We start from the raw sequence: 26,555 nt of genomic DNA, 5'->3' as shown, positions 1-26,555 counted from the left end.
CCTGTCCGATCGTCTGAAAAATGTCAGGACACTCCACACATTGCCCGAAAATCGTATGAAACAGAGATTCATATTATCAAATCTCTTGTGTCTATGGCCAGTGTTAGACAATACATCTTTTATTCCAGCTCCAGTCTTGGATTAAGAAACAGGACTGTTGATATTGTATTTAATTTTCAGGCCTTTCCAGCCACTACCAAGCCCTGAACAAACAGCAATGTAAATTTCTACTGATGCTTTATCAGTACTTGCTAACAATAATAGTACATAAATGATTTTATTATTGCAGATTGTAGCTGTTTAGCTGCAGAAGAAATGCATTAATAAGAGCATGCCACAAGAAGGCGCTATGCAATAAAAAACATCCTGTGTGGGGTTCAAAGAGACCAGTAATCGGACTGGCTTTTAGTGCAAGGAGCCACAAAGAAGACGGCAAAAAAAAAAGTTAATTGTGTCATGGATAATATTCACTTTATGCAACTGGATGTGCAAAGTCATCATGGACTGATATTCGGCCGAATACCAAACTGAATCTGAAAGGGAGGGAAAGGAAAAAGTAGGGGAAGAATATTTTACTTGAAAAGACAATGTACTCACGTTCTGAGCGCTGACCAAAGGATTTCAAAGGACGCCTTATGTATTGTGAATGCGGCTTTATTACAGCATACAGTGCTTTTCATGCAGTGGGTGTGCAGACGATTCATAAGGCGTCCTTTGAAATCCTTTGGTCAGCGCTCAGAACGTAAGTACATTGTCTTTTCTGATAGAAACTTCAGGCGAGTTGCCGAAATCTCACGAGAGCTTGCGACCAGCATTGAGATGCCGCGCTGGAGTGGGCTCCGCCATCGGCACCACGGAATACCGAGAAGTGCTAAGAATATTTTACTTCCTTGTTTTGTGATGAAAAGTCATGTGATTTGCCTTTCTGCCCCTAATTTGCATATGCAAATTAGGATTCGGTTCTGCCAGGCTGAAACAATACCAACATTCAGGGCCGGATTTACATAGTGGGCGCCCCTAGGCCGACTGCCGTTTGTCGCCCCTGTCCCCTCCCCTTTATTCGTGAAAATATTCATCATCTGGACCAGAGCAATGGGGATTGACGCACAGGAAATTTAAAAAATGATTGTAACTCCGGCGCATCCCCAGTGTTTTTGAACCAATGTGGGTGTGGTTGAGCAACATGCCGGCCCCCCTAAAATTCTGCCATCCTAGGCCCAGGCCTGGGTGGCCTTTCCACAAATCCCGGCCTGCCAACATTCTGTAAAAGTCTATAAAAAAAGTTCCAGCACTCAGAGGGTTAAAGGTGGGGGCATGGCTAGCCTATTTTGAAAGGCAGTGACAAAAGCAGTGGCAGCTTTTCCAAGCATCCCACACAAGTGGAAGGAGACATGATTTTTTCCCTTTCTCTCTCTATATGTCGTAGGCCAGGTTGCACCATGGAGTCATTGTCCTCAGTCAATTGATAGGGAAGCGCGTTGCCCAGGGCAGTCGGAAGGGGAAAGCTCACTTTAGTGTTCCGACTGCCTGCAACAAGCACCGTCTGTTTGCCAATCATAAGAATGCAGCTACAGGTGGGGAACAGTATTTTGACTTTAGCTATTATCAGACCTGTCAACTCCTCTGTATTAGGGGTAAATTTATCAAAGAGTGAAGTTCCGCCACTAGAGTGAAATTCCGCAGCTCTCAATTCATTTCTATGGGATTTTGAAAGGCGTATTTATCAATGGGTGAAAATAAAAGTTCACCCTTTGATAAATACGCCTTTAAAAATCCCATAGAAATGAATGGGGAGTGACGGAATTTCACTCTAGTGGCGGAACTTCACTATTAACTTCACTCTTTGATAAATATACCCCTTAGTGAGAAGACTCCCGGATTTAATCCCCTCTCCCCTGGTCTCCTACAGTAGAGTCCTGCAGCACTTCCGGTTTTACTCCCTTTTTTCTGATCATATCTACTTCCGATGATGTCACTTCCGGTTTATAATGACAGCACTTCCTGATTCTTGATGGTCAGCGGGTCGCGGGTCCGGGTTGCAGAGAAGGTACTTGCGGGTCGGGTCGGGTTGCGGGTCCAATCGGGTAAGAATGCGGGTTGCGGGTGCGGGTTGCGGATTGCAGGTTGCGGGTACGGGTCGGGTTCGGGTCCCAAAAAATGGACCCGCGCAGGACTCTATCCTACAGTGAAAGGTCCTTCTGCTGTCAATCATTTCCCCCCGAAACTTACTTTACTCACTCCATTAAAATAGGGATGCAACGAATCCAAAATTCGGTTTGGGATTCGGCCTTTTTCAGCAGGATTCGGATTCAGCCAAATCCTTCTGCCCGGCCAAACCGAATCCTAATTTGCATATGCAAATTAGAGGTGGGGAGGGAAATTGCGTGACTTTTTGTCACAAAACAAGGAAATAAAAAATGTTTTCCCCTTCCCACCCCTAATTTGCATGTGCAAATTAGGATTCGGATTCAGTATTCGGCCGAATTGTACGCAAAGGATTTGGGTGTTCGACCGATTTCAAAATGGTGGATTCGGTGGATCCCTACGTTAAAATGCATTTCATTGCCAAAGTCATTTAATGTTCGTTCCCTAACATCATTGTTCTTCTTAAAAAACAGCAAATACAAAGTTTATGTACCTCAGATCATTTCAACAGACTTGAGTGTATATTACAAGGATTAAAACTCCAATTTTTTACATGAGCTCCTTCAGATGGGCTTGTAGAAATGGTGCAGAAACACAATTTAACTTTTTTTACACATACACACCTGATTCCACATACTTGTATAAACTATTTCCCACCCCTTCTTAGACTGAAAGTGTTATGCAAACTCTCCCTCACCTTGTTCCATTTTGAAGTGATGGATTCTGGGATTGAAGTCCCTCTGCTAGTGGGTGCTGCACAAACATCCTAGAAAGTAGAAAGACCAGAATCAATCACTTCAAAATGGAACACATGCATGTGTCACGATCGCCGCCCGGAGCAGGTCCAAGAGCTCCGGGCGGCGCGTCCCTCCTTGCCGGCGTCCCTCCCAAAATGGCGGCGCCCATGGCCGCCACGTGGGTAGCTGCGCCGGCGCAATGACGTCAGCGCGCCGACGTCGACGCAAGGGCGTCAATGACGTCCCAATGGCGCCAAATTCAAAATAAAAAATGCCAACTAGACGCCAGAATGGCGCCCAAGTATAGGACTACTTTCCTTATAGTATCCTGGGTTTCCTGTGAAGCTTTATTTGCTAAATCTTGTTCCTGATCGATTTCCTGACCCTTTGCCTGGACTTTGGACTTTGCTGAATTCTGCCTGCCTGTGAACTCTTGCCTGGATCCTGACTACTCTTTGTATTAACCCTTTGGACACCGCGACCTTGCTCCCTCAAGAGGGCTTCCTCCTCGATCCTGACTACCTCCCTGGAGGGAGCTCTCGGCTCCCTGACAGCATGACACTGTGAGGCTAAAGGGGCGGGAAATGACCCTGTAATCCGTTACAAATGATTGTGGTTTCTCTCCAGTATATTTTCCCTGGCTGGCATTTTACTGACCTGGCTTGTAAAAATTATGTTTTATGTCAATTATATTAATAGGAAATAAGAAAAAACTATAATAATATTTTTTTCCAGAAAAGGTGGCTATGGCCTAACTGAAGAACTCCGAACCCTCAGGCTGCATACATACTAATTGGCCATAATAATGGTCTTAACACCAATAAAAGGAAGGTTTACACTGGAACAGAATTATCTCTGACTATCTAGAAAATCTAGAGAAATTCAATTATGTTTTGTTATGGACTTGATGGTCCCCAACCTTGTTTACCCTCGAGCAACATAGAGATTTAAAAAGAGTCGAGAAGCAACACAAACATGAAAAATGTTCCTGGATAGTGCAAAATAAGTGCTGTGATTGGATATTGGTTGCCCTTATGTGGACTGGCGGCCTACTGAAGGCTTTGTTTGGCAATACACCTGGGTTTTATGCAACCAAAACTTGCCTGTAATTCAAAAATAAGCACCTGCTTTGAGGCCACTGGGAGCAACATCCAAGGGATTGGTGAGCAACATGTTGCTCCTGAGCCACTGGTTGGGGATCACTGGTCTAGTAAAGGAAAGAAGAAAGGGTGAAGTTCCTCACACCGGACTGTTTGTTAAAAGACAAAATCTTTATCAGTCCATATTAAAAACACACTTTTAACAAACAGTCTGGTGTGTGCGGAACTTCACCCTTTCTTCTTTCCTCTACTGTGTGCGGCGTGGGATGCCAAGAGTTCCTTGCACCCAGTTGTGTATTAAGTGCTGCAGGTTTCCAACTACATGATTGCGCGGAGTCGGATCAGTTATCTATATCTTTTTTTTCACTGGTCTAGTAAACCTACGGGATGGCTAAGCTGGTCATACACTTAACAAGCTGCCAAAACAAACCACATTGGGCTGAACCAATCATTTGGTCCAGAAATTAAGAGCCACATCATCGAAGGTCTGTATTTTTTGCTGGCACTTTCAGGCAGTGAACACTCAGGGATACAGAATAAAACTATAAACACTTCCCTGAAATGTCATCAGCCAAACCCTGCCCTGTGCTATATTTGTAGCTTTATTCCAAAATATTTTCCTATAGCCCCCCTATGACCTTACCAAAAATAGGGGTTCACGAGCTCCACTACCTGTTCACCCAAACCCCCCTCACTGGTTCTCCAGAACTACGCCATGCAGTGTGACCTCACTGAATGCTCACTGCACATGTGCAGTGCAATACCCTGGGGGGTTGAGTGGGTTAATCACGTGGCTCCGAAAAATTGATAGCTCTGTCATAGGACTCTTACATGCAATTGTTTTTTATTCACAAACTTATGCTAAAACAAAAAAGCATGTATTGTGTTTTGGTCAGTTCCAAAAGCAATTCTTCTATTGGCTTTTGAATGCATGTCCAGTGTATGAAAAATGCAACTCTCATGAGTACAACCAGGCAGAATAAAATGGAATCAATTAGCTGATGTGTTTAGGTGCGCTCACACCTGAGTCTCAAACACGCAACAAACACGTAAAAAAAAACTTGGGTGTAAGAGCCTTAAAGATGGTCATACAAAGACCAATGAGAGATGCTGATTCTGTCCTTCTGGACCAAAATCCCTCGCAACCAATATCTGGACCTGGTCCCAGGGCTAAACAATTGGATCATCCTGATATTGTCCTCCAAGGTGGGCAAATTGGGGAAAATATGCTTGTTTGGTAACCTCGCCCAAAAAGTGGATCTTAAGTGTATAACCCTTCATCATTGATCAGCATTAAGGACTAAATATGAGTGGCCACCCCCAGTGTGTACCTATACAAATAAGTGTGGTGGCACATGCTAAGAAATCTCCCTAAAATGCATACCTCCCAACATTTTGGATACAGAAAGAGGGCCAAAGGGTTGAAATTTTTGACTACACTCGTTTTTGTGGTCACCCCCCTAATTACCATGTCCATTTTACAAAATTCGGCAGGTTATGAAAGTTTGAAAACATTTCTACGGTTTTTATATATTATTACAGTTTTGCTAAAGAAGGTGAATTGCCCTTTAAGTTGTGAGTCTTAGTTCTTATCTTATCTAAAACTGTTACAAAAGTATCTTAAGTATGTATCATGGGCTCTCTGCCAAGATCCAATTAAGTTAGAAACTTTGTATCTTTTTCTGGCTGTTCAGTGCAGCAGATCAAAGAGAAACTCAGGACATTTCAGTACCAATCAGGGACTGCAGGTTGAGCTGTCAAAAGCGGGACTGTCCCGCTCAAAAGGAAGGTATGCTGAAATGTGATTGTTGATTTTCCAAAGTCGTCTGAAGTTTCCTCGTAAGGAATAATAGCGTATGCCACCACCCTAATAGATACTGCACAGCAATCTACAGTCAATCACTACATACACTTTCAGTAATCTGCTATAAGTCATATATAGTACTCATCATTATCAGGTTTACACCAGACCAGGCATTTTATCTAATCAGAATAAATCTGCCCTTTAAAACCATCTAAACATCCCACTTGTGATAGTAACACCATATCTTTCATGTGAAACGCTGTGCAATTCTCTCCTCTCACCTCTATGGGGTGCTGTGGCCAGAGCCCTGTTGCTAAGAAAGCTAAGAGAGAGTGCTGCCCATTCCATAACAGCACCCCACTCCTTCTTCCAGCAGAGGGGCCCTCAGTCCAGATGTACAGGGCCATGACTAGCAAACCCAGAGGGGGAGATCTGGAAAAGTGGATTATGCCTTTAAGAGGCAGTCCCAGGAAAGAGAGGAGGGGGTGGACTGGCTGCAGTTCCTTTCTGCTTTTAATCCCACTGGAATCTCTATGGATTCACGTTAAGCAGGATACTGCAAGGAGCCATTGGGTGGGTTTGTATTAATTCCCAATAGGGCACTTACTCTCCCTCCTGCATCCGAGCCCCCTGGTAGGTGCATTAGCTTGGATATGTGCAAGAGATTTGCAGCAGGAGAATCTGAGCCAGACTTCCTGAGTGTGTGAGCTCTGTGCACAATATTTTACTGTGATCTCTGCCTGCACAGGAGGGGGGGGGGAGAGAGAGAAGGAGGAGGAGGTGGAGAGGAGGAGGAGGAGGAGGAGGAGGGAGGCAGATTTCAGCTCTCAAGCTCAGTTGGTAACAATAGAGGGGGTGGAAATGTGTTTGTTAGCCCACTCCTCACACCAGTCCCTGGTTTGATTTCACAGGCACAGCCACTTGCTGCTTTACATTGTCCTCTCATGGCTGGGGGAGCGACGACCTGCCTGGAAGAACCTGGAATCTGATTCTTCTTCCCCGACTTGGTGGATTTACAGCAGGAGCAGCATGGAATCCCTGCCTCTTCTCAATGGATTCGCTCCAAGTGGGCAAAGTGAAGCGGAGCTCACCCATCTGTGCCGGAGTTTGGAGGTGGGCACCGTCATGACCCTCTTCTACTCAAAGAAGTCTCAAAAGCCAGAGAGGAGGACCTTCCAGGTGAAGCTGGAGACCAGGCAGGTTACATGGAGTAGAGGGGCAGATAAAGTGGAAGGGGCAGGTAAGACTTGATCTTGATATCTGTATATGCAGACTGTTACATACGCATGCTGCTAAACATTCCTCAAAGCTAAAATGCAGCACCTTTGGCGCTATTTGCCTCATAACTTTCCTATATGGCCAGGCTCATTTTTATTAGTAATGCTAACGAGTGTGAATAAAGCTCCAACATATTCTGCAGCGCGGTACAATAGAAACCAACAGATTACTGACCAAAAGAGAACTCCTAAAGTCAGCCTGTAGATGCTGCTGAACCAAAACTCATCTGCCCTGACAGGGACGCTGAGAGTTGCAGTTCAGGAGGGTGAGAGTTGGCTGTGCCTTCTGTACTAGTTAGCATTGCAATTTGATTGTGTGTGTGTCTGCATTGTGTGTTTGTTCATATATTGTATGTATCTGTGTACATAGTTACACATGTATGCATGTACAGTGGCATAACTAGATGTTAGTGGGCCCCAAAGCAAATTTATTTTAGGGTCCCCAAAATATTCAGAGGTTCTCCTGTTTTACCAATATATATTGAAATTGCTCATTGAGTAGGGCCTCATGGGGTCCCCTTACCTCCCAGGCCCCCCTGCAGCCGCTGGGTCTGCTTCCTCTGTAGTTACACCCCTGTGCATCTATACAGAGAGAAAGTCATATATTATATGTGATATACAAGATATTTTGTTACAGTATATCTGTGATATCAAGTTACATTGTTTTACATAAAGCTGTAACAATTCAGCTCTGTAGCAGGCAGTTATTGTTATTAGTATATATATATATATATATATATATATATATATATATATATATATATATATATATATATATATATGACATGCTTTTTTAGATCATGATTTAAATGCATAAAAATGTATAGACAAGCCAAAAAGGTCCACACTGCACTCTCAGGTCTTATGTAGAAACAATACGGTTATTTTATTTATGGAGACTATAAATATCCATATTTATGTTTGTCCATAGTGATGTAGTATGAGAGAGGCCAGCAATTATGGGCCTTACTGCTAGCCATTGTTACTGATCTTGATTGTTACCGTAAATAAAGATGAGCCAGAACCCAACAATGACTAGATCTGATTGTAGACATAATACACATAGATCATTATCTGTATTTAACCACGCTGGGCCAAGCAACAAAGTCAACTTAGCCAATTAACACTTTGACGGTGGGAGGGAAGAAAAGGTAAACTAAAAGGGAGGACATGGGGGTAGACAGCAGAAAAGGTAAGTGCCCTAGCCAAATGCCTCTACCCTAGCTCTGACCCTGGTGTTTAAGCAAGCAACATGTGGCATGACTGCATCAATTCATAAATGAATGACGGGGGTGTTGTTAGTGTAGATAGAGCAAATTCTCTCTCTTAAACTAAAAGAGGCAAAATTTCCAGTATATATAAAAAAAAAGTAGCACCTAAAGGTGACTATCCATAGACAGATCTGTTTGGAGGGATCAAATGTGTGGCTCTCGTCTCAATTTGGCCACCCCAGAGTCAATGATCAGATCATCTATAGGAATATTTCACCTCTGAATTAACTTTTACTATGATCTAGACATCATCTAACTGGCTGCTAGGGTCCCATTGTCCATAGCCACCAAACAGTGGTTTGGATGAGAGAGGAACTGAATAGAAATATAAGTAGTAAAATTGTAGCCTCCCAGAGCAATCGCTGTTTGGCTGCTGGGGGACCACCTAATTTTAAACTGGAGGCAGAGGGTAAATAAACAAATTTGCTAAGAACAGCGCATTATTTCGGTAAAGAGCCATATATATCATATAATGATAGATTACCCATTAGGGCAATAACAGATGGGATGTTTTGTGTCCTACAATTAGTCTTGGCAACAAATTGTCCCTTGTTTCCTCTCAAGTAGGTAGCATAGGCATCGCCACTTAGGAAACATACGTGGCGTGAAGTTGCCTGAAGTTTCCTCACGAGGACAGTTTAGGCTACTTCAGAAAGTAGATGTTGCGTATGTTTTTACAGCAGCCGTTCCTGGGTTAGCCACTGTAGAAGAAACAAGGGACAATTTGTTGCCTGTGTATTAATACTTAAAAGTCTTAAATACTGGGAATATCTGTGGTTCCTCTCTACTGTTCTTCTACCCTTCACCAACTGCCTACAGTCCCAGTCCCTCATTTATAGTCCTGAAGTTCTGCAACATTCACTTTCACAAAATCTACCCTAATAATGGTAAGAGATTATGAATAATTGTGCACCCTACTCCATAACATAATTTTTAGAAGTCAACCTGAACTTTGTCTGAGACCTTTGTTTTTTATAAAATCATGCAATTCCTCTGACTTTAAAGGGAAAGTAAAATCTAAAATAGGAATAAAAATGCTGTATTTTGTATACTAAACATAAACTAAACATGAACTTACTGCACCAGAAGCCTAATCAAGCAAATGATTTATGCTTTCAAATTTGGCCACAGGGGGTCACCATTTTATAACTTTGTTAAACATCTTTGCAAGACCAAGACTGTGCACATGCTCAGTGTGGTCTGGGCTACTTAGGGATTGTCATAAATTATCAAAACAAGTCAAATAATATCTGCCAGAAGCCGATACAGCAAGACTGATTAATAATAAGAATAGGCAGACTGCACTGGGTCCTTTGTTGTCATGTAATCTAATTTGGATTTTATAGTTTTTGTATTGTTTAATACAAACTTTATCCAACTCTGCAGAACCAGTGGCTGCAGCAAAATAATCCTCCAAACAGAATTACAGTTTATCTGTTTAAATCTGGCTCCATGATCTTTGTCCCTGCAGCTGGAGTTGGAAACAGTAAAGTGGATGTCAAGGCAAAAATAAAATCCAATACACAAGTCGCCGACTGCTCAACAGGGAAACAAACAAAGCTGCTTGAGTACTGCTTGGCTGGGAAGTAAGGCGGGGGCTCCCCCTGCTGTTAATAAGTATGATTGTTTCCCTGCACAGCAGTTAGGGGCCGTCTGACAATTCCTATCCACAACAGTAAATGAAGGGATAATTTCATAGCATACAGTCAGGGTTTCTTAAAAAAACGGTACACATTTTTTGTTTGAAGTATATTGGAGATAGGTTCTTTTTTAATAAAGAAAGTAAAAATAGGATTTTATTTTTTTGCCTTTACATGCCCTTTAAATATCCTTATAATTTACAGTAGGGGGTACATTATCCCTTATAATACCCAAGTGATACAGAGTTCCCTGTATAACTCAGCCTGCAGCCTTGTGCCTTTATATGATGACAGAACACCTCTGTGACTTCTAATATCCTTATAATTTAAATTAGGGGGTACATTATGCCTTAAATAAAATGCAAGCTGCTTAATGATCATTTTGTGCAGCCCTTATATTCTAGCCAAGGCTACAGTTCCCACCATCTGCCAACAGCATGCTTCTTTAATGAGAGTTCTATTACTAGCATATAATAATCACATCCATCAAGCCCTGCTGTATATTGTTCTTTCTTTTTACACATGATGCATTTCCTGCAGTGCTGTACAGCTGAAATGTGTGTAGAGCCATTCCAATAGATCATGGTATCTGCCTTGATGAAGGGAGGTTGTACCCACCCAGATTGGTGGTGTAAACAAATAAAAAGAAGGGGCACTTTCCCCACAGCAGAAAATTGTGTGTGTGTGCGGATCCGTCACTAGAAAGTTGCTGTTTTGTCACGCAAAACACAACACAAAAAGCCTACATGCACCATTTGTTGCAGTTAAACTCACACTAAAGCCATGCTGGACAGTGTACAGTATATTGTGACATTCACAACTTGATGTTGTGCTGCTAGCATTTGCTGTCTCACAGGTCACAGTTGTCTCCTGATGGGTTTTAATGGGATCTTACAACTGGAAGTCAGAACAGGCTTCCTGCAACCCATACAAAGTAACATTTGCAACAACAAATACAATATTCAATATTGTGATCTGCCATTTTCTTTATAGGTTAAGTAAAGACCAAATCACTGGGGGCACACTTTTTTAGACACCTAGACCCAGCGATTTTTAATTGTTTACTTTCTACCCCAGGCCATCACATTACTCCTAATTGGCCCAGGGTACTTTATGCTGACTGCCACTGGATTTATCAGCAAGAATCCTGTAGCATCACCTACTGGATCGCTTCGGAGCGCTGAGTCTGTGTTAACAACTTGGCTTTATTCAGGTGCATATTCAATATCCATTACACCGGTGGGTGTTCAATTCTAACACGGTTCATGCCTACATGCTTGGCACTTCATCAGGAAGGAGACTAGACATACAGGGTGAGATCCGCCATTGCCGCAACGTCGTGGTCTGTCTGCAAAGAATCCTGTAGCAGACTGATTGAGGGGATTATTTTGCTGGTGTTGTAATTTTTGTATTTATCACATAGGCCTCTTTCCTAAAGTCGCAGCAGTAGGCATGGGCCCTTGGATGCTTATATGGTAGAGCTGCATAGCAGTGGTGATGGCTTCACTTTTGATCATGTAAAATCCATTCCAGGCTAGGAATGGAGTAATTGGTAATCAGTGTGCTGTGCACGGTGGGCTTTAAATGCGTAAATAAATATTTTTGCAGTTCAGGGAAAGTTTGTAAAAACATTCCTGCCCACTGTAGCCTCCCCTTCCCTTCCGTGTGCCCCTCATGTAATTTCCTTTTTCATGCTTTCCTAACTCTGGGTGCTAATGAGAATAGCAGGTCAGGAGCAGTTTGCCAAAGTCAACAAATATCCAGATTGTGGGTTCAAGTACCCTTTATAAGACCTGCCATGCCCATATCCTGCAATTACTAGTAGATGGGGGGGGGTACTTGCATTACTACCTTCTGTAGCCAATGCTATAACTCTATAGGTATAGAGCAGTGACCCCCAACCAGTGGCTTACAAGCAACATGCTGCTCACCAACCCCTTGGTGGTTGCTCCCAGTGGCCTCAAAGCATGTACTTATTTTTGAATTCCAGGCTTGAAGGCAAGTTTTAGTTGCATAATAACCATGTGTACTGCAAAACAGAGTCTTATGTAGGCTGCCAGTCCACATAGGTGCTATAAAATAAAGGTTGGGGACCCTTGGTACAGAGTGTCCCTATCTAGAGGAGCTAAGCATTTACAGCTAAAAATGGTGGCAAAATATGTAAAACTGATAAATACCATGTTCTATTTAATATCATCCTAACTTAAACACATCTCTGAACTAAAGACCTCTCCTTAGGGCAGAGACACACGGAAAGATTTGTGGAGATTTAGTCGCCCGGCGACAAATCGCCACCTCTTCTGGAGACTAATCTCCCCGAAAAGCCTTCCTGCCAGCTACACTCTAAATCGCCAGTGGGGTGGCACTCGGAGCTGTTGTTTGTCGCCCCCTGTCCCCTCCCTTTTATTTGCTCAAATTTTCATCCTTCATCATCATTCATCATTTTCACCAGAGCAATAGGGATTGATGCACAGGAAATTTAAAAAACAAATTTATCTCATGAGCATCCCCAGTGCTTCTGAACCAATGTGGGTGTGGTTGGGCAGCATGCCGCCCCCTAAAATCCTGCTGCCCTAGGCCCAGTCCTTGGTTGCCTCTCCACAAATCCGGGCCTGTCCATTAGTTGCCCATCGACTAAATCTCCCCGAATCTTCCTGTGTGTCTCTGCCCTTAATTGTATGTATTTATTGCTACACCGTTTCTGTGTGGGACCCCTGTGGCTGCCACTAGTCTGTAGTTCAGAATGTGGATATACCGCACCTCTTATCTTTCCTATGGTTCTCCTGCATTGGCGGTACAGATCTCCCTAGACAGTCGGCACTCGTCAGTACAATGTGGATAGAATTTTTAAGAGAGTCGCACAGACACCATATATGTTGCAGGTGGGGAGCTTACCCCTTTTATTGTGACCACCTGTGCATCAACTTATTGGGGGGGGGGGTTAACCCTCATTTGTCAGGATACAAACATTAGTGCTACCACAACATTTAAAGCATACAAAATCCCACCCTATTACCCATAATTCCCCAGGGTCCAGTGTAATTCCAAAGTGAGGCTTGGCACACAAAGTTCATATCATGGTTTAAAGTCCAAAGTTCAGTTCAACAGTCCAATTCAATATCAATGTTCCTGTTACCTTTTTCCTAATGGAAGCGGTTAATTAATATTATATTTTTTCAAAAAAAGTTGTGCCAGCTTTATGTCATTTCCTGGTGGTAGCATAATTTTCTCAAGGATTTGCCATCTTCATTCGGGCTACCGCATGTTTTTGCTAACAACGTTTCTTTCTTTACCTTCTCTTTCTTTTTACTCTCTTTTAAGTCATCATGGAAAAGTTTCATTGTTCACATTACTTTGCAGGCAGGGTCTCCCCACTGGCATGTCACTTGGGGTGTGCCGAGTCACTCATCCCCATTGCTGGCTGTATGCCAAATAAGTTGATTGGCCAGAATAAGCAACAGAATGTACAATGATAGTTCTGTGTGGTGAGCAGAGCCTGGATGACAGCTGTAGTGTCACTGAGGGACTTGCTTTTCCCCCTTGTCTACACACAATATCCTCAATGTGGCACTCACTCTGTCTAGTCCTTATTGGATCCAGCTGCATCACACAGGGTCACCTACCATCCGATGATCACTGGCATGCAAAACAAGACTGGATTTCTGGTCTTTTGTAAACCCTCCATTGTTGGCACCAGGAGATGGCACAGCAGGGTGCAAGTTACAGCTGGGTTTAGTACTTTTCAGGCTCGCAGCTCATTCATTGGTTTCAGGCACTTTGCCCGCTGTGTAATTTCCATGCCCAAATTTAGCATCACATTGTGCAAAATATGGCAGTTGCTTGAGAATGCAATGACTAGTGAGGCTGAAAAACATGCTCAAGCAGATTTCCAGGGAATAACTAATATAATCTTATGTATTCACCATGGAGCCAAATATCTTCTATTTAGCAGTCTCACAACAGCAATTTAGAGCAGTGTTACTGCCCTCCTATGCTGAATTTTAGTTCTCCGAATACCATTGCCAACACTGTTAGTTGGCACTTTGTGTTGTAACTGAATAGCATCTAGAGTGCTGCAGGTTGCCAGTTATTGTCTTACTTTTAAAAGGTTTGCTTTCACTATGGGCAAAGGGTGCCCCCTGTGCCAGTAGCGAGGGATTGTTTATGTATTTAATTGTACTTTGGTTTCAGTTGGTATAAGGTTATACCTAAGGTTATCCCTAAAAGGATCTGGGATTATCTCAGTGCCTAATCCTGCATGTGTCCATTTTCTAAGATCTGTACCCAACTCATATCCACAACCAATTTGCCCCCATTGATGAATTTACTTTCCGGCCTCACCAGAAGTGAGAAATCCTGAGAAAACCCACTATTTTATTTTAATACGGTTTTTATTCATGCATTTGTAACATAAAAAACAAAATCAAACAATACAACATTGGTTCTACATGTATTGCATTCTTATATTCAAAATATCTCAGATAGACCTGTATTGATCCAACGTTAGCAGTTTACTTGTGGTGTATACTAGCAGCTAGGGATTGGGGAGATATATAGTTTCGCTTCATGATTTTAGGGGAGTATACAAGTAGTATTAGTTTATAGCTTAAACCCACTCACCCAAGACTATTGCGGACACCCTTTTGCTATATAAGTAAGTTGTATCAGTGGGAGATGCGCCCTTATTAGGTTAAGCCAACTGGTAAGCGTTGGGAGAGGAGTGGGTCATCCAATGGAAAAGGATAGATTTCCTGGCATAAAATTACAAGGTTCTAAACATAATACGTGCTGCTGAGTCTAGACCAATATCATCTACATTATATATCAAAAAAGGCATGTCTTGAGTGTGAGTATTTTCAGTAAGGACATGGTGTTCTAAAATTCGGGACCCATTCCCAAAAATTGTAGATTTGTGGGCATAGCCATATTAGGTGAAGGTAGTCAGCCTCAGAGGCACCACATTTAGGGCAGCGGGAAGAGTCACGAATTATCATACAATGTAGTTGTAAGGGGGTCAGGTGGAGCCTATGGATAATTTTAAATTGGATTAATTTATCTCTTGTGGAGATCCGATAATCATAGGCTCTACCTGTTGCCTCCAGCCAGTCCTCATCGTTCAGCTCTGGTACAAAACCCACTTTTTTTTTTATTGTAATGACAATATAGGCAGAAGACTCGAAATTAATTTAAAATTCATGAACCTTAAAGTATGATGTTAAAAAAAAAAAAATATGAATTAAAATATATGAACTATAGTTAATATTTCTCAGACTCTAGAGCTTCCTGTTAATATACATATATTATAGAAATGTTTTCTTTACTATGAGTTGCCTTCCTATACAGTTATACAACTGCATTGTTAAAATCTACCCCTAAAAAAAAAATAAAAAAAAATAATGGTAATGATGAGCAGGTTGACTCGGAAATTGTGGGCTCAGGCTACATGTAAATCTTTCCTCTGTGGGTGTGGTGGGTGGGTGATTTTTCCAGGACCAGGTTGGTCCATTGACGGTTAGTGCAGTCTAAAACGTCTATGAAAGTGACCCTTCCTGGTTTAGCCTCTGTTTCCATCATCTCATTGGTTGGTGTCCAAACAGATCAGACTGCAAATGTGGGTGGGTCAGCCCTGGTGCATGTTTTAAGAAAGTAAGGTTAGGGTTCTATTATCCTGATTATTTTTTTACCCATCACTAAACTAAATTATACCAGTGCATTCAAGTTAGAGACCCTCTAGCTGTGTTTGCAAACTACAATTCCCAGAATCTTCAGTAGCACTGTATCTGTTTTCCCTTTGTTGCATTCAGTAGGTTGGCTGGGTTGGTGGTTGGAGGATATCTTAGTAGCCTGGCCGGCAATGTTATATGCCGATTTTATTTATAGGGAAGAAAGAAAACCTATAAAAAACCCTAGCTAGTAGTTATAGCATGACAGCAGCTGGGCTGTCTCTGGTTGGACTTTTTTGCAGTATTTGTATATATTTATATTATTTCCCAGATTGATATTATACAGTACAAGTATAATTAAGGTATGCATAAATGTGTAGTGATTTCATGCACAATGGTTTCATCCTTCTATTCATTGTCCCCAGCCCATGCTCCTAAACATATACACAGAGATGCAGTGGCAGTTCTGGGAATAGTACTCTATTTCCCCATGTCTTTTTGTGGCTTCCAGGTGTATTCTGGATTTTATTGCACTTGTTCCACTCCCCCATTAACCCTCGTATCCCTGGCTGAGTGGATATAACCCCGGAGGACTTCATGTTATTATACGTCCCATCTCTGGCCCTGAGGCAACATTACAACATTCCTTCTTTGCTTTTTTTTTTTTTTTCTCTTTCTGTTTTTTACTGCTTTCACACAATTCAGTTCTGAGCAGTAGAATGCCATATGCCTTACAACTGATCATCATATTCTCCCTCTTTCGCTCTATTAATTGTGGTTTTGCTAATAAAATTAATTGTATTGCTTTGAAAATATGAGATAAGAGGGGCGGAAAAGAATGCAGGAGAAGATTTGCCTCCCAGCAGAGATGGTAATTTTTAAATCGCATTCCCTGCTGCCTGTGTCTAGAAAATACAGTATGTTAAATAGACACTACAGATAAGATCACTATCCATGATAAATATACAAGCTCTGATTTCAGATTTTTAGCAGTGGCGTAACTACCTGAGTCCACGACGGTGGTGGTGCCAGTTGGCGGTAAGGATTCCATGTTCACTGCATCTTCCAGTGCTAAATGAACTGTGAGTGTGCATGTAGGGCTGCTAAGGGTGCATTTCATCAGCCCAAAATTAATTTTGCTGGGGGCCGACTCACATTCCGGGGTCGGACTGGCCCACCGGGATATCAGGAAAACTCCCGATGGGCCCAGGTGTCTGTGGCCCCTTGTGCTGCTAAACATTTGGCCTATTTCATGGTCATTCCCTATTTCTTTCAGAACAAAGAGGCTAAATATATATAATAATTGATTATAGCATGTAAAGAATAGAATAGAGACTAACGGAAGAGGTTGAGTGAGGAGAAGAAGAATATTAGTACTGAGAGTGGGCCCCTGGTCTATGGTTCTTTGATGGGCCCATGGTCTAAGGTTTTTGGGTGGGCCCCTGGTGTCCCAGTCCGACACTGCTCACATTAAGCCACTGATTTTCAGATACAGTGTGCTATTTGTTTCACGTTTCTTTGTAAGACGCTGCTGGGGTGTGCAGCTAACACATCAGCACCCAATTGCTACTGTCTAAACATATGTTGTATGTTATCTTGTATTACATACTGGGCTAGTGAATTGTACAAAATTGTGCAGTATTTATTCATATTTTTCCCTGACCTTTGTGAAACCCTATGGCACTTTATGCCTGACTAAACCACTGCAGATTCTCATGGTCACAGAGACTACTGATGAATCAATACAGTTTGTCTCTGCACTGTCATTTAGTGCCATAGTTTTGTTTAGCCAACACTTTCTGGGTTTCTTTGTGTTTAGAAAACAGAATTAGTTCTTTGATGGTAACATGTGGATCTACTTTCCAGAGAAAATAAATGGCAGCTTAATTTTATATTCCAAACACTGTTTTCCTTGTTCAGATTGATTATGCAACTGTCATTCCATGGCAGTTGCAGGAGGGACTGAGCCCTTACACATACAGTACCTCTGCTGTTACTTTGGGCCTATTTGGGACTTAGCCCTTAATCATTCCCTGTCGCTCTAGTCCTGGGAGATACAAACTCTTAATTGCATTGCTGTCATCAAGGCACTTTAGTCCTTAGGGAGACTAATTATATACACACAGATGTATTATGTAATTAAAATTTAAGAACACAACAAATGAGAAACTTCTGCGTTTTCAAAGCAAAAGTCTAATTTCCAGGTTGTAACCTTCCTACGTATGAGTGACAACATGCATGCTTTGCGTTTCTGTAAAGGAAACTTTTACTGTGACCTAAAGCTGACCAAAGGGGAAATCCTTGTCATCAGTGTAAACAGTAAAGTGGTGGGTGAGCAACATCATTTTATACCCCCCAACATTAAATATAAATTGCAGAGAGTGCCAAACTGGGCTACCCCAAATCTCCCAGTAGTTCCAGGGTCTGCTTCCTCTATAGTTATGTCCCTGAGAGTATCCTTTTTATAGGAGAACTAAACCCCTATAGACCCGAAGACTTTACGAAGATCATGAAGATGGCGATCGGGAGCTCCGCTGCACTTCTCCGCATTTAAGGGTCAGAATTTTTTAAAGGTTGTTTTTTTTTTTCTTTTACACTAAAGCACATCGCCGGGAGGGAGAGGGGCAAAGTTTGGGGGAGGGGCTTTTAGTACGGGGGTTTTAATCCTCCTTCATGGATTGTGAACAAGGAGGGAAGCTTGTTTACAGGAACACGATATTGACTAGTTATGGATTTTTTGCGATAACGTGTGCTCTGTAGGTATTCCTGTATTGTGTTATACCTAGCATGCATTCCACCAGCCATTGATCTAAAGTGTTACTGTGGCGAGTTTATGCTATTTCTGTCATCCTGCTCCACCCCATGAACTTGACTCTGCTCTGTGGCACAGGCTTTCAAGTAGTGGAAAAGTTGTAGCCATAAGTAGTACGCACATACCTCCAGTGTGCCCCTCTAAAGGTTGCAATGCAACCGGCACAATGGGCCTCTTTAAGCGGGATCATCCTCGTGTTTATTAGTGCAAGCAATGTAACGTTTGAGGTCTGACCAAGGGGCGTGCCCAGAAATGTTACATAGCTTGCACTAATAAACACGCAGGGTTACTCTTGCTTGCAGAGACCCGTTGTGCCAGGTTTTCATTTGTATTGCAGTCTATTGGAGAGTGCCAATCCCTTTGGAAACATTGAGCCCCGGGTGAAAAAACTTATTAAAGGCCATGGTGTGCTAGTGAGTAATCTTGTCCCTTCTAAAGGTTGCCATACACGATAAGATCCCCTTGTTTGTCGAGGTCGCCAAGCGAGCAGATTTTTCCCCGATATACCCACCAACAGCAGAGCGATGGGTTAATCCAAACGTTCGATTACGAATGATTGGATTACAATAAAAAGAATGGGCGCCGACGGGTAGTGGGACTGCATCACCTAGCCGATGCCAGAAAAATCAAACCTCCTCGATAAATATCTTGGCCAGATATCGACCGGGGAGACCTGTCGGAAGCCCAATACACTGACAGATAAGCTGCCAAATCGGTCTAAAGCATTGCACTGGACTCCACACACCCCTCATACGGACTGTTCACGCTGCTCCCATCCGGCAGACGCTTTCGCAGTATTAAAGCCCGAACAACCAGGCTGCGTGAAAGCTTTTTTCCACAAGCTATCAGACTCCTCAACTCACTGCCTGTCCTCCCACTACATTCCAGACACACCTGAACTGTGAACTTAAACTTTGTGAACTGTTAATTTATTTGCACAATTCTAAAGGTTTACACATGTATATATCCAGTTTCTGCCTATATATTGCACATTTCATATACGTATACTGCTGAGATGACAAAGTTTACTTTGACTTTGATTTTTGACTTTGAATATTGGCAGTTTTAATCTGTCCGTGTATGGCTACCTTTTTTCTAAGATGTAACAGGGGTTCTAGGGGCAGAGCCCCCTCCCCAACTCTTAAGCTGGCCATAGACGCAAAGGTCCGATAATATGAATCGAGGATTCGTACAAATTTCAGACCGTGTGTGGAGAGTCCTTACATTTTTCGTCGATTTTTCGTCGATCGGTCATTTGGTCGATCGGACAGGTTAAAAGATTTCTGTCGGCTGCCGATAATTTCACTGCATGTATTGCAGATCGTACAATGTTCAGTGGGAGACTGTCACCAGGTTTGTAGGACATAACTTTGCACGATTGCTGTCAGGGGCAGAACATCGGCTGATCTGTTCTTTTACTACTTTATTTGATCGGAATGGTTAGTGGCAGGTCAGGAGATGGGGAAGTCTGATCGTTCGAGGATTCAAACGATCGGATCTTTGCATCTATGGCTAGCTTAAAGGTGGCCATACACTATAAGATCCGGTCATTTGGCAAGGCGCCAAACGATCGGATCTTAAACCAGTATGCCCACTAATGGCAAGGCGATATTTGCTGAATCCGAACGATCAGATTACAATGCTATGAATGGACGCGGATGGTCACAGGACCGCATCAACTAGCCAAAGCGGTCCAGATTGTAGAAAATATCAAACTTGACCGATCATTATCTGGCCGATTTTTGCCCTGATATCGATCGGGATGACCCATCGAGAACCCCCACACATGGCAGATAAGATGCCGAACCTGTACGTGTATGGCCACTTTTACATGTGCAGAGAACTCGTTGTTGACCCTTCTTCTACTCACACCTTCACTGCAGTGTGACACAGAGCTATAGCTTTAGGAATGAAAGGGTCCATGTCCAGTATTAACAGTCTCTTTAGGAGGATTAGCTTGAGCCTTGGAGTTGACATGTGAAAGGAGGCCGGGGGTTCATTTTCCTGTTAACGTGATTTGTGCTGTTGTCTTGCTGCAGTGTATCACTTGCCCTTGGCTGTTTTCTCCCAGGAGAGCCAGGTGTCTACCTCTTTATTGATTGCTCTCTACTCAGATCCAGTTACCTGCAGATGTACCAGAAACTCATATAGCCTTAGTTTCACTATACCATTCGTCCGTGGCTTATCCACTATCAGATATTTCTCTTTCTTCCCCTGTTTTATTAATGCATGCCCCCCCATAAAGTGAAACCATAATTTAATGTTTTCATCAATTATTCTATTTGTGTCTTTTGTTCCTGCAGCAGCTTGTGTGCTATACATTCCTTTATTTCAGTTTCCTTTTATCGCTTCCTCTGCAGAGCAATATGGCTGGCTGTTTAATGTCTCAGATTAAGTAATAAGATTACTTTGTTTTTATGAATTATTTTCTAAATGAATACAATTGTGCCTAATGAAAGAAAATGCAACTTTCCAATAAACATTCATTACAAATGTTTAGTACTATTGCCGTTATTTGTAACTACTGCATCTCTGCTCCTTTGCACTGGTGTTGTGAGGTCGAATGTATGATTACCCCCCGGCCCTTGCAGTCCAGCACAAGAGGTGAGACAGAAGCACAGGCACTCGGTTTGGACTAAGGAAAACACAGGAAAAATGCAGCATGTTGTGTCTCAACCTGCGTTCGGCGCCTACACGCACCTGTGTGAGTACAGCCCCATTGAAAAAAGCTAAATGCGTCTATTCCTGCGCTCCCCTGCGGCTGAATGCTGAAAAACGGAACGCAGGGGAGCGCAGCTTCAACCGCTTGTCAGTAAGAGCCCTTAAAGGGGAAGGAAACCTAGTTGTCGCAAAAACCCTCCCTCCTGTTGCCCACCCTCCCTCCTCCCCCCTGGCCTACCCGTCCCGCTGGGCAAATGCCCCTAACTTGTTACTTACCCTTCTGCGCAGGTCCAGTCCAGGGAGTTCATAGTCGACATCTTCTTCCACGCAATCTTCTTCCTGCTTTGACCGGCGCATGCGCAGTAGGAGCATTTCGCCGGTACGATCTACTGCGCATGCGCCAGTACATCGTGACTTTTGGCGCCTGCGCAGTAGATCCGTACTGGCGAAATGCTCCTACTGCGCATGCGCCAAAACGCCGTTCAAAGAAGGAAGAAGATTGCGTGGAAGAAGATGTTGTCTGTGAACTCCCTGGACTGGACCTGCGCAAAAGGGTAAGTAACAAGTTAGGGGCATTTGCCCAGCGGGAGGGGTAGGCCAGGGGGGAGGAGGGAGGATGGCCAACACACGGGAGGGGGGGGGGTTTTTGCGCCAACTAGGTTTCCTTCCCCTTTAAGCTGGCCAGAGATGTTGAGATTTTTAAAAGATCAGATCCTCATCGTGAGACCATGATTTTCTCTGAACATTTGTAGGATCGTACGAATTGACCATCAACTAAAAAGACCAATTTGCCAGGAAAACAAAGGGTAGCTGCCTACTTGGCCCTGCAAACATAGATAGATTGCACTGGGACCGACAAAGATTTTTTGACCTGGCCGATCAATTTCCTGACAGATGTCAGCCGAAAAAAAGTAAGATGTACAATCGTTCGAATCCCACTAACTGCACGATAATTTCGAAGGATTGGTCGGACTTCCCTAAAATCGGTCGTTCGGCAAGAAGAATCGTTGCGTCAATGGGGAGCTTAAGGGGCAGCAGAAGATATGAGGAATGGTAGGATAGTTAAGGCAGTGCAGCAGGGGCCTGACCAGTATTGTTATGCCACTGCTCAATTGTATTCTCTGCCCTGGTGGTTCTGACTTTTGAAACAAGGTAGCAAAAGGCAGCTGATAATGAGGAGTGTCCCAGCTCACTTATTATGCAAATATGGGCAGACTTACTCATTATGCACATGCATTGGCCGTGAGGGAGCTCCTGTCGTGGCCAGCATATCACTCACATATCAGTATTGTTTTCCCCAACCAAAGTATAGGCTCTATTAGCTGACACCTGTGGTGGGGAAACAATTGTGCTAAGATAGGTGACCTTTTACAGTCTTGTGATAAAGCATCTGCAAGGCTGGCTTCTGCTAAATTGTGTCAAGAGACAGAACCAGCAGTGCAAAAATGCACAGACAGAAACTGTTTTCACTTTAAAATCCTGCACATTGTTTAATGGCTGCATTTAGGAAAGTTGCTTACAAATTGCTTAAAATTACATTTTCTTCTATGAGGCAAAACTTTTATTTTTTGGTTTACATCCCCTTTCAAAAAATAGTGCTTTAGTCTTCATACCTCAACCACCCACACAACTTCTAAAAACAGTGCTGACCAGCTGGATGCTGCCTCACAGGACATGGATAGGGCTGCCACCTTTTCTGATAAAAAATACTGGCCTTCCTATATATTGATCTTTTTTCCCTATTAATAACATTGGGATCAATCATCATTTTTACTGGCCAAGACAGTAAAATACCGGCCAGGTGGCAACCCTAGACATGGATAAAGCTACACCAAGGGATTACAACCTGATCTGGGAACATATGGCATGGCAGATAATCAGTTTATTACATGGGAAAGCATTGGATGTTTGACTTGATTCTTTGGATAGGGATAGCAAGGGTCATAAAAAAAGTACGGCTGCTGCTTTTGACAGGAAGGAATTAGCCAGAGATACATGTGTACCAGGATTTCCCCCGTCCCCATGGACCTGGTTTGGCCTGTCAGGATCTCCTGGGGGGCCCAGTCAAGAACAATTTTCAGCAGCCCTTTTTATTTCCACCATATGTTTGCATGACACCGATCATACCTTCCAACTGTCCCATTTTTTAAGTGGGACAGTCCTGATTTTGACGGCTCAGCCTGCAGTCCCAGATTGTTACTGACTTTCTCTTTGATTTCCTGCACAGTCAGAAAAAAATACGTTTCTAAAATGTAATTGGCTTTTGGCAGAGAGCCCAGGATACGCAGCAGGTACACTTAGATACATTTGTTACAATTTAAGATAAGCAGGTCTGTAGGGGAAACTGACTTGCAGCTTAAAGGGCAATTCATCTTCATTAGCAAAACTGTAATAACACATAAAACTACAGAAATGTGTTCAAACTTTCGTAACCGGACACATTTTGTAAAATGAACATGGTAATTAGGGGGGTGTGGTCACAAAAACAGACATGGTCCAAAAAAATTCCGCCGCTCTTTTTGTCCCTCTTTCTGTTTCCAAAATGTTGGGAGGTATGGACATATTACATTTGGCACTGTCTAATTCGAAACTGTGTGTCCTCGATGGTGATCGTTTCTACTAAACATTCCACATATAAGCCTGAATACAAGTTTTCATTTTGTTGATATTTCCCCTTGTTAAATCTTTAACAAAAAGCTGCTTTTTCCTAATGAAAGGAAATGTAATTCTGAGCAACTTTCCAAAGCACATTCATTGCGCTTTTCCTTGGTTATAAGGTTATTTGTAAGGGTAAGGGCACACAGGCAGATTCGGGGAGATTACTCTCCTCTTTTTCTTCATTAGCGACAATCTTCCCCTACCTTCCGGCTAGAATGAAAAATCGCCAACGGGGTGGCACTCACATCGCTTCGTTTTCTGAATCTGCCCATGTGCCCTTACCCTAAAGGTAATTCCAACTGAAATCAGTATTTGTTTGTACCTTTCAGTCAATTGTGCCGCATAAATAAATACTTCTACCCCATGTCTGCTGGCTCTCCGCTACAACCAGGACCAGGAATGCAGAGAATATAAACAGCCACTGCTTCCAATAGAAGTGACATTTTCAAGCAACTTTGAAACCATAAAAAAAGATTATTGAATGTATATTGGAAAGTTGCATTTTTATTTCATTATACAAAAAAAAAACTTCTACAGAGAACCCCTTTATTATGCTTTTCAAATGATCTCAAAGAAATTGTGGTTGAGAATTCTTGTTGTACATAAAACCGCAGGGGGTCCAAACAGCTGCCTGCCATAGATCGCTAGGGAAATAACTATGCATTCTGCAAGTGAGAAGGAAATGGCAGTGTCTCCGCCTCTTCTTTAGGACCACGAGGCAAATATGTTGATGCATGTGCCAAGGAATCCCAATTTTCCATTAAGGAGCTCAAGTAAACATCAGCCCCTCAGCTGCAACTGCCTCTACAGTCTGACCTTTTATCTCGTTTCCTGCTTTAGAAGCTGAGGATAGACGGGAACTATAGTGCACAATGTAATAAACAAATGTAGCCCCCCCCATCCCCCCCCCTGATTTACACCACCTAATTGGCTCGTGTTTAAGCAGGCTGGGGAGGATGCCAAGAACTAATGGCAGGATAAATGCTGGCTACGTTTCTTTTATAATACCCCAGAACACAACAGGATAAATACACTGCCAGTGCCATTTATAGTGCATTCAAGAACACAGGTCAGGATAAAGAAAGTGCCAATTTAGGCTTGCCACTTTTGCAGTGGAAGTTCCGCACAGGAGATGGCTGTGGCCGGTGCAGAGATGGTAACATGGGGGGGGGGTTGCCAAACAGCAATTCATTCACCAACGTAGTCCGTAAACGTCAAGCTAGGGCAGGTATTGCAAATATTGCCAGTACACTTGTAATTTACCTCCTCTTCCCTAAAGCTTTGCCCCCTGCGACACTTCATTTTTGGGGTTGGACCTCTACATAAGCCCTGATCTGCCATACCCTGCCCCTGAACTGCCCATTCAATGCCCCCTGATCTCCATGTCTTACTCTCATGACATCAACACTGATCTCACTCAAACACTGAGAGGTAAGTTTGGGGGGGGGGTGTTTGCAACCCTAGACAGGGAGTGTTGATATGTAGGCAGTGCTATGAAGCGTCCGCTTTTTGAGCTGGCAAACCATTCCATCTCTAATAATATAATAATAATAATGCTGTCCTGTTGGGGTCCGGGCAAGCTATTCCTCCCTAAGCCTTCATTGAGGGGGCAGTATATCTTCCTGTTCAACATGAGTGCAATGAATAGGGTTGATGCCAAACAAATATATAAAGTTGAAACAGATTACTAGGACATAGGCAGTGCTTAAGGGTCAGGGAACACGCTCAGATTGGGGGAGATTAGTCGCCCAGCAACAAATCTCCTCTTCTTCGGGTCGACTAATCTTCCCGAACTGCCTCCCGTCAGATAGAATGTAAATCACCGGCGGGATGGCACTTGGAGCACTTCGTTTTCCGAAGTCGTCCGAAGTTGCCTCACGGGGTGACTTGGAAAACGAAGTCGTCAAGCGACTAATCTCCCCGAATCTGAGCGTGTGCCCTGACCCTTAAGGTGGCCATATACAGGCAGATTAAAGATGCCGATATCGGTTCTTAAGACCGATTCGGCAGCTTATCTTCCCATGTTTGGGGGCCTCCCAATCGATATCATGCCAAAAATCGGGCAGATAGCGATCGGTCATGTTTGATTTTTTTTTTTACGATCCAGGAACACATCAGCTAGTTGATGCGGTCCTGCGCCCCGTCGGCGCCCATTCGTAGCATTGTAATCTGATCGTTCAGCCCTAGGGCCGAATGTTCGGATTCACCCAATATCGCCCAGCCATTAGTGGGCGACCTTGCCAAACGAGCAGATCTTAAGCTGGCCATAGATGTAAAGATTTTTAAAAGATCAGATCGTCATCGTGAGACCACAAATATCTCGAAACGATCGTACGATCGTACGAATTTACCATCAACTAAAAAGACCAATTTGCCAGGAAAACAAAGGGTAGCTGCCTGCTTGGCCCTGCAAACATAGATAGATGGCACTGGGACCGACAAAGATTTTTTAACCTGCCCGATCAATTTTCTGACAGATGTCGGATGAAAAATTGTAAGATATACGATCGTTCAAATCCCACTAACTTCGCGATAATTCCGAAGGATTGGTCAGACTTCGCTAAAAACGGTCATTCGGCAAGAAAAATCTTGGCGTCTATGGGGAGCTTTAGGGCTAGTCCACACGAGGAGATTCAGGATTCAGTTGCCTGCGTTAATGCACACACGGCGATGCGGTTTCAATAGTTGCCTGAAATTGCCTCACTGAGGCAACTTTGGGCAACTATTGAAAACGCATCACCGTGTGTGCATTAGCGCAGGCAACTTTTCATTGTAGCCTATGGGGAA

The 26,555-nt window shown here is 43.1% G+C and overlaps 1 protein-coding gene across 3 annotated transcripts in view; it reads left to right on the top strand.

Annotated features, from left to right (window-relative positions):
* Nucleotides 1-6,208: 6,208 nt before the first annotated feature.
* plcg1.S (phospholipase C gamma 1 S homeolog) overlaps nucleotides 6,209-26,555 on the top strand; it is a 59,248-nt gene continuing 38,901 nt past the window's right edge. The window contains exons 1-2 of one of the 3 annotated variants that reach the window (XM_041577698.1): nucleotides 6,209-6,359; nucleotides 6,698-7,026. In XM_041577698.1, the coding sequence (XP_041433632.1) occupies nucleotides 6,816-7,026 (211 nt within the window). In that variant the 5' untranslated portion in view covers nucleotides 6,209-6,359; nucleotides 6,698-6,815. 3 annotated transcript variants of the gene reach the window in all.

The sequence above is a fragment of the Xenopus laevis genome, chromosome 9_10S (genome assembly GCF_017654675.1).
Source record: "Xenopus laevis strain J_2021 chromosome 9_10S, Xenopus_laevis_v10.1, whole genome shotgun sequence".
In the NCBI taxonomy this organism is placed as follows: domain Eukaryota; kingdom Metazoa; phylum Chordata; class Amphibia; order Anura; family Pipidae; genus Xenopus; species Xenopus laevis.
Note: the sequence above shows the minus strand (reverse complement) of the source record. Positions and strands in the feature narration are given on the sequence as shown.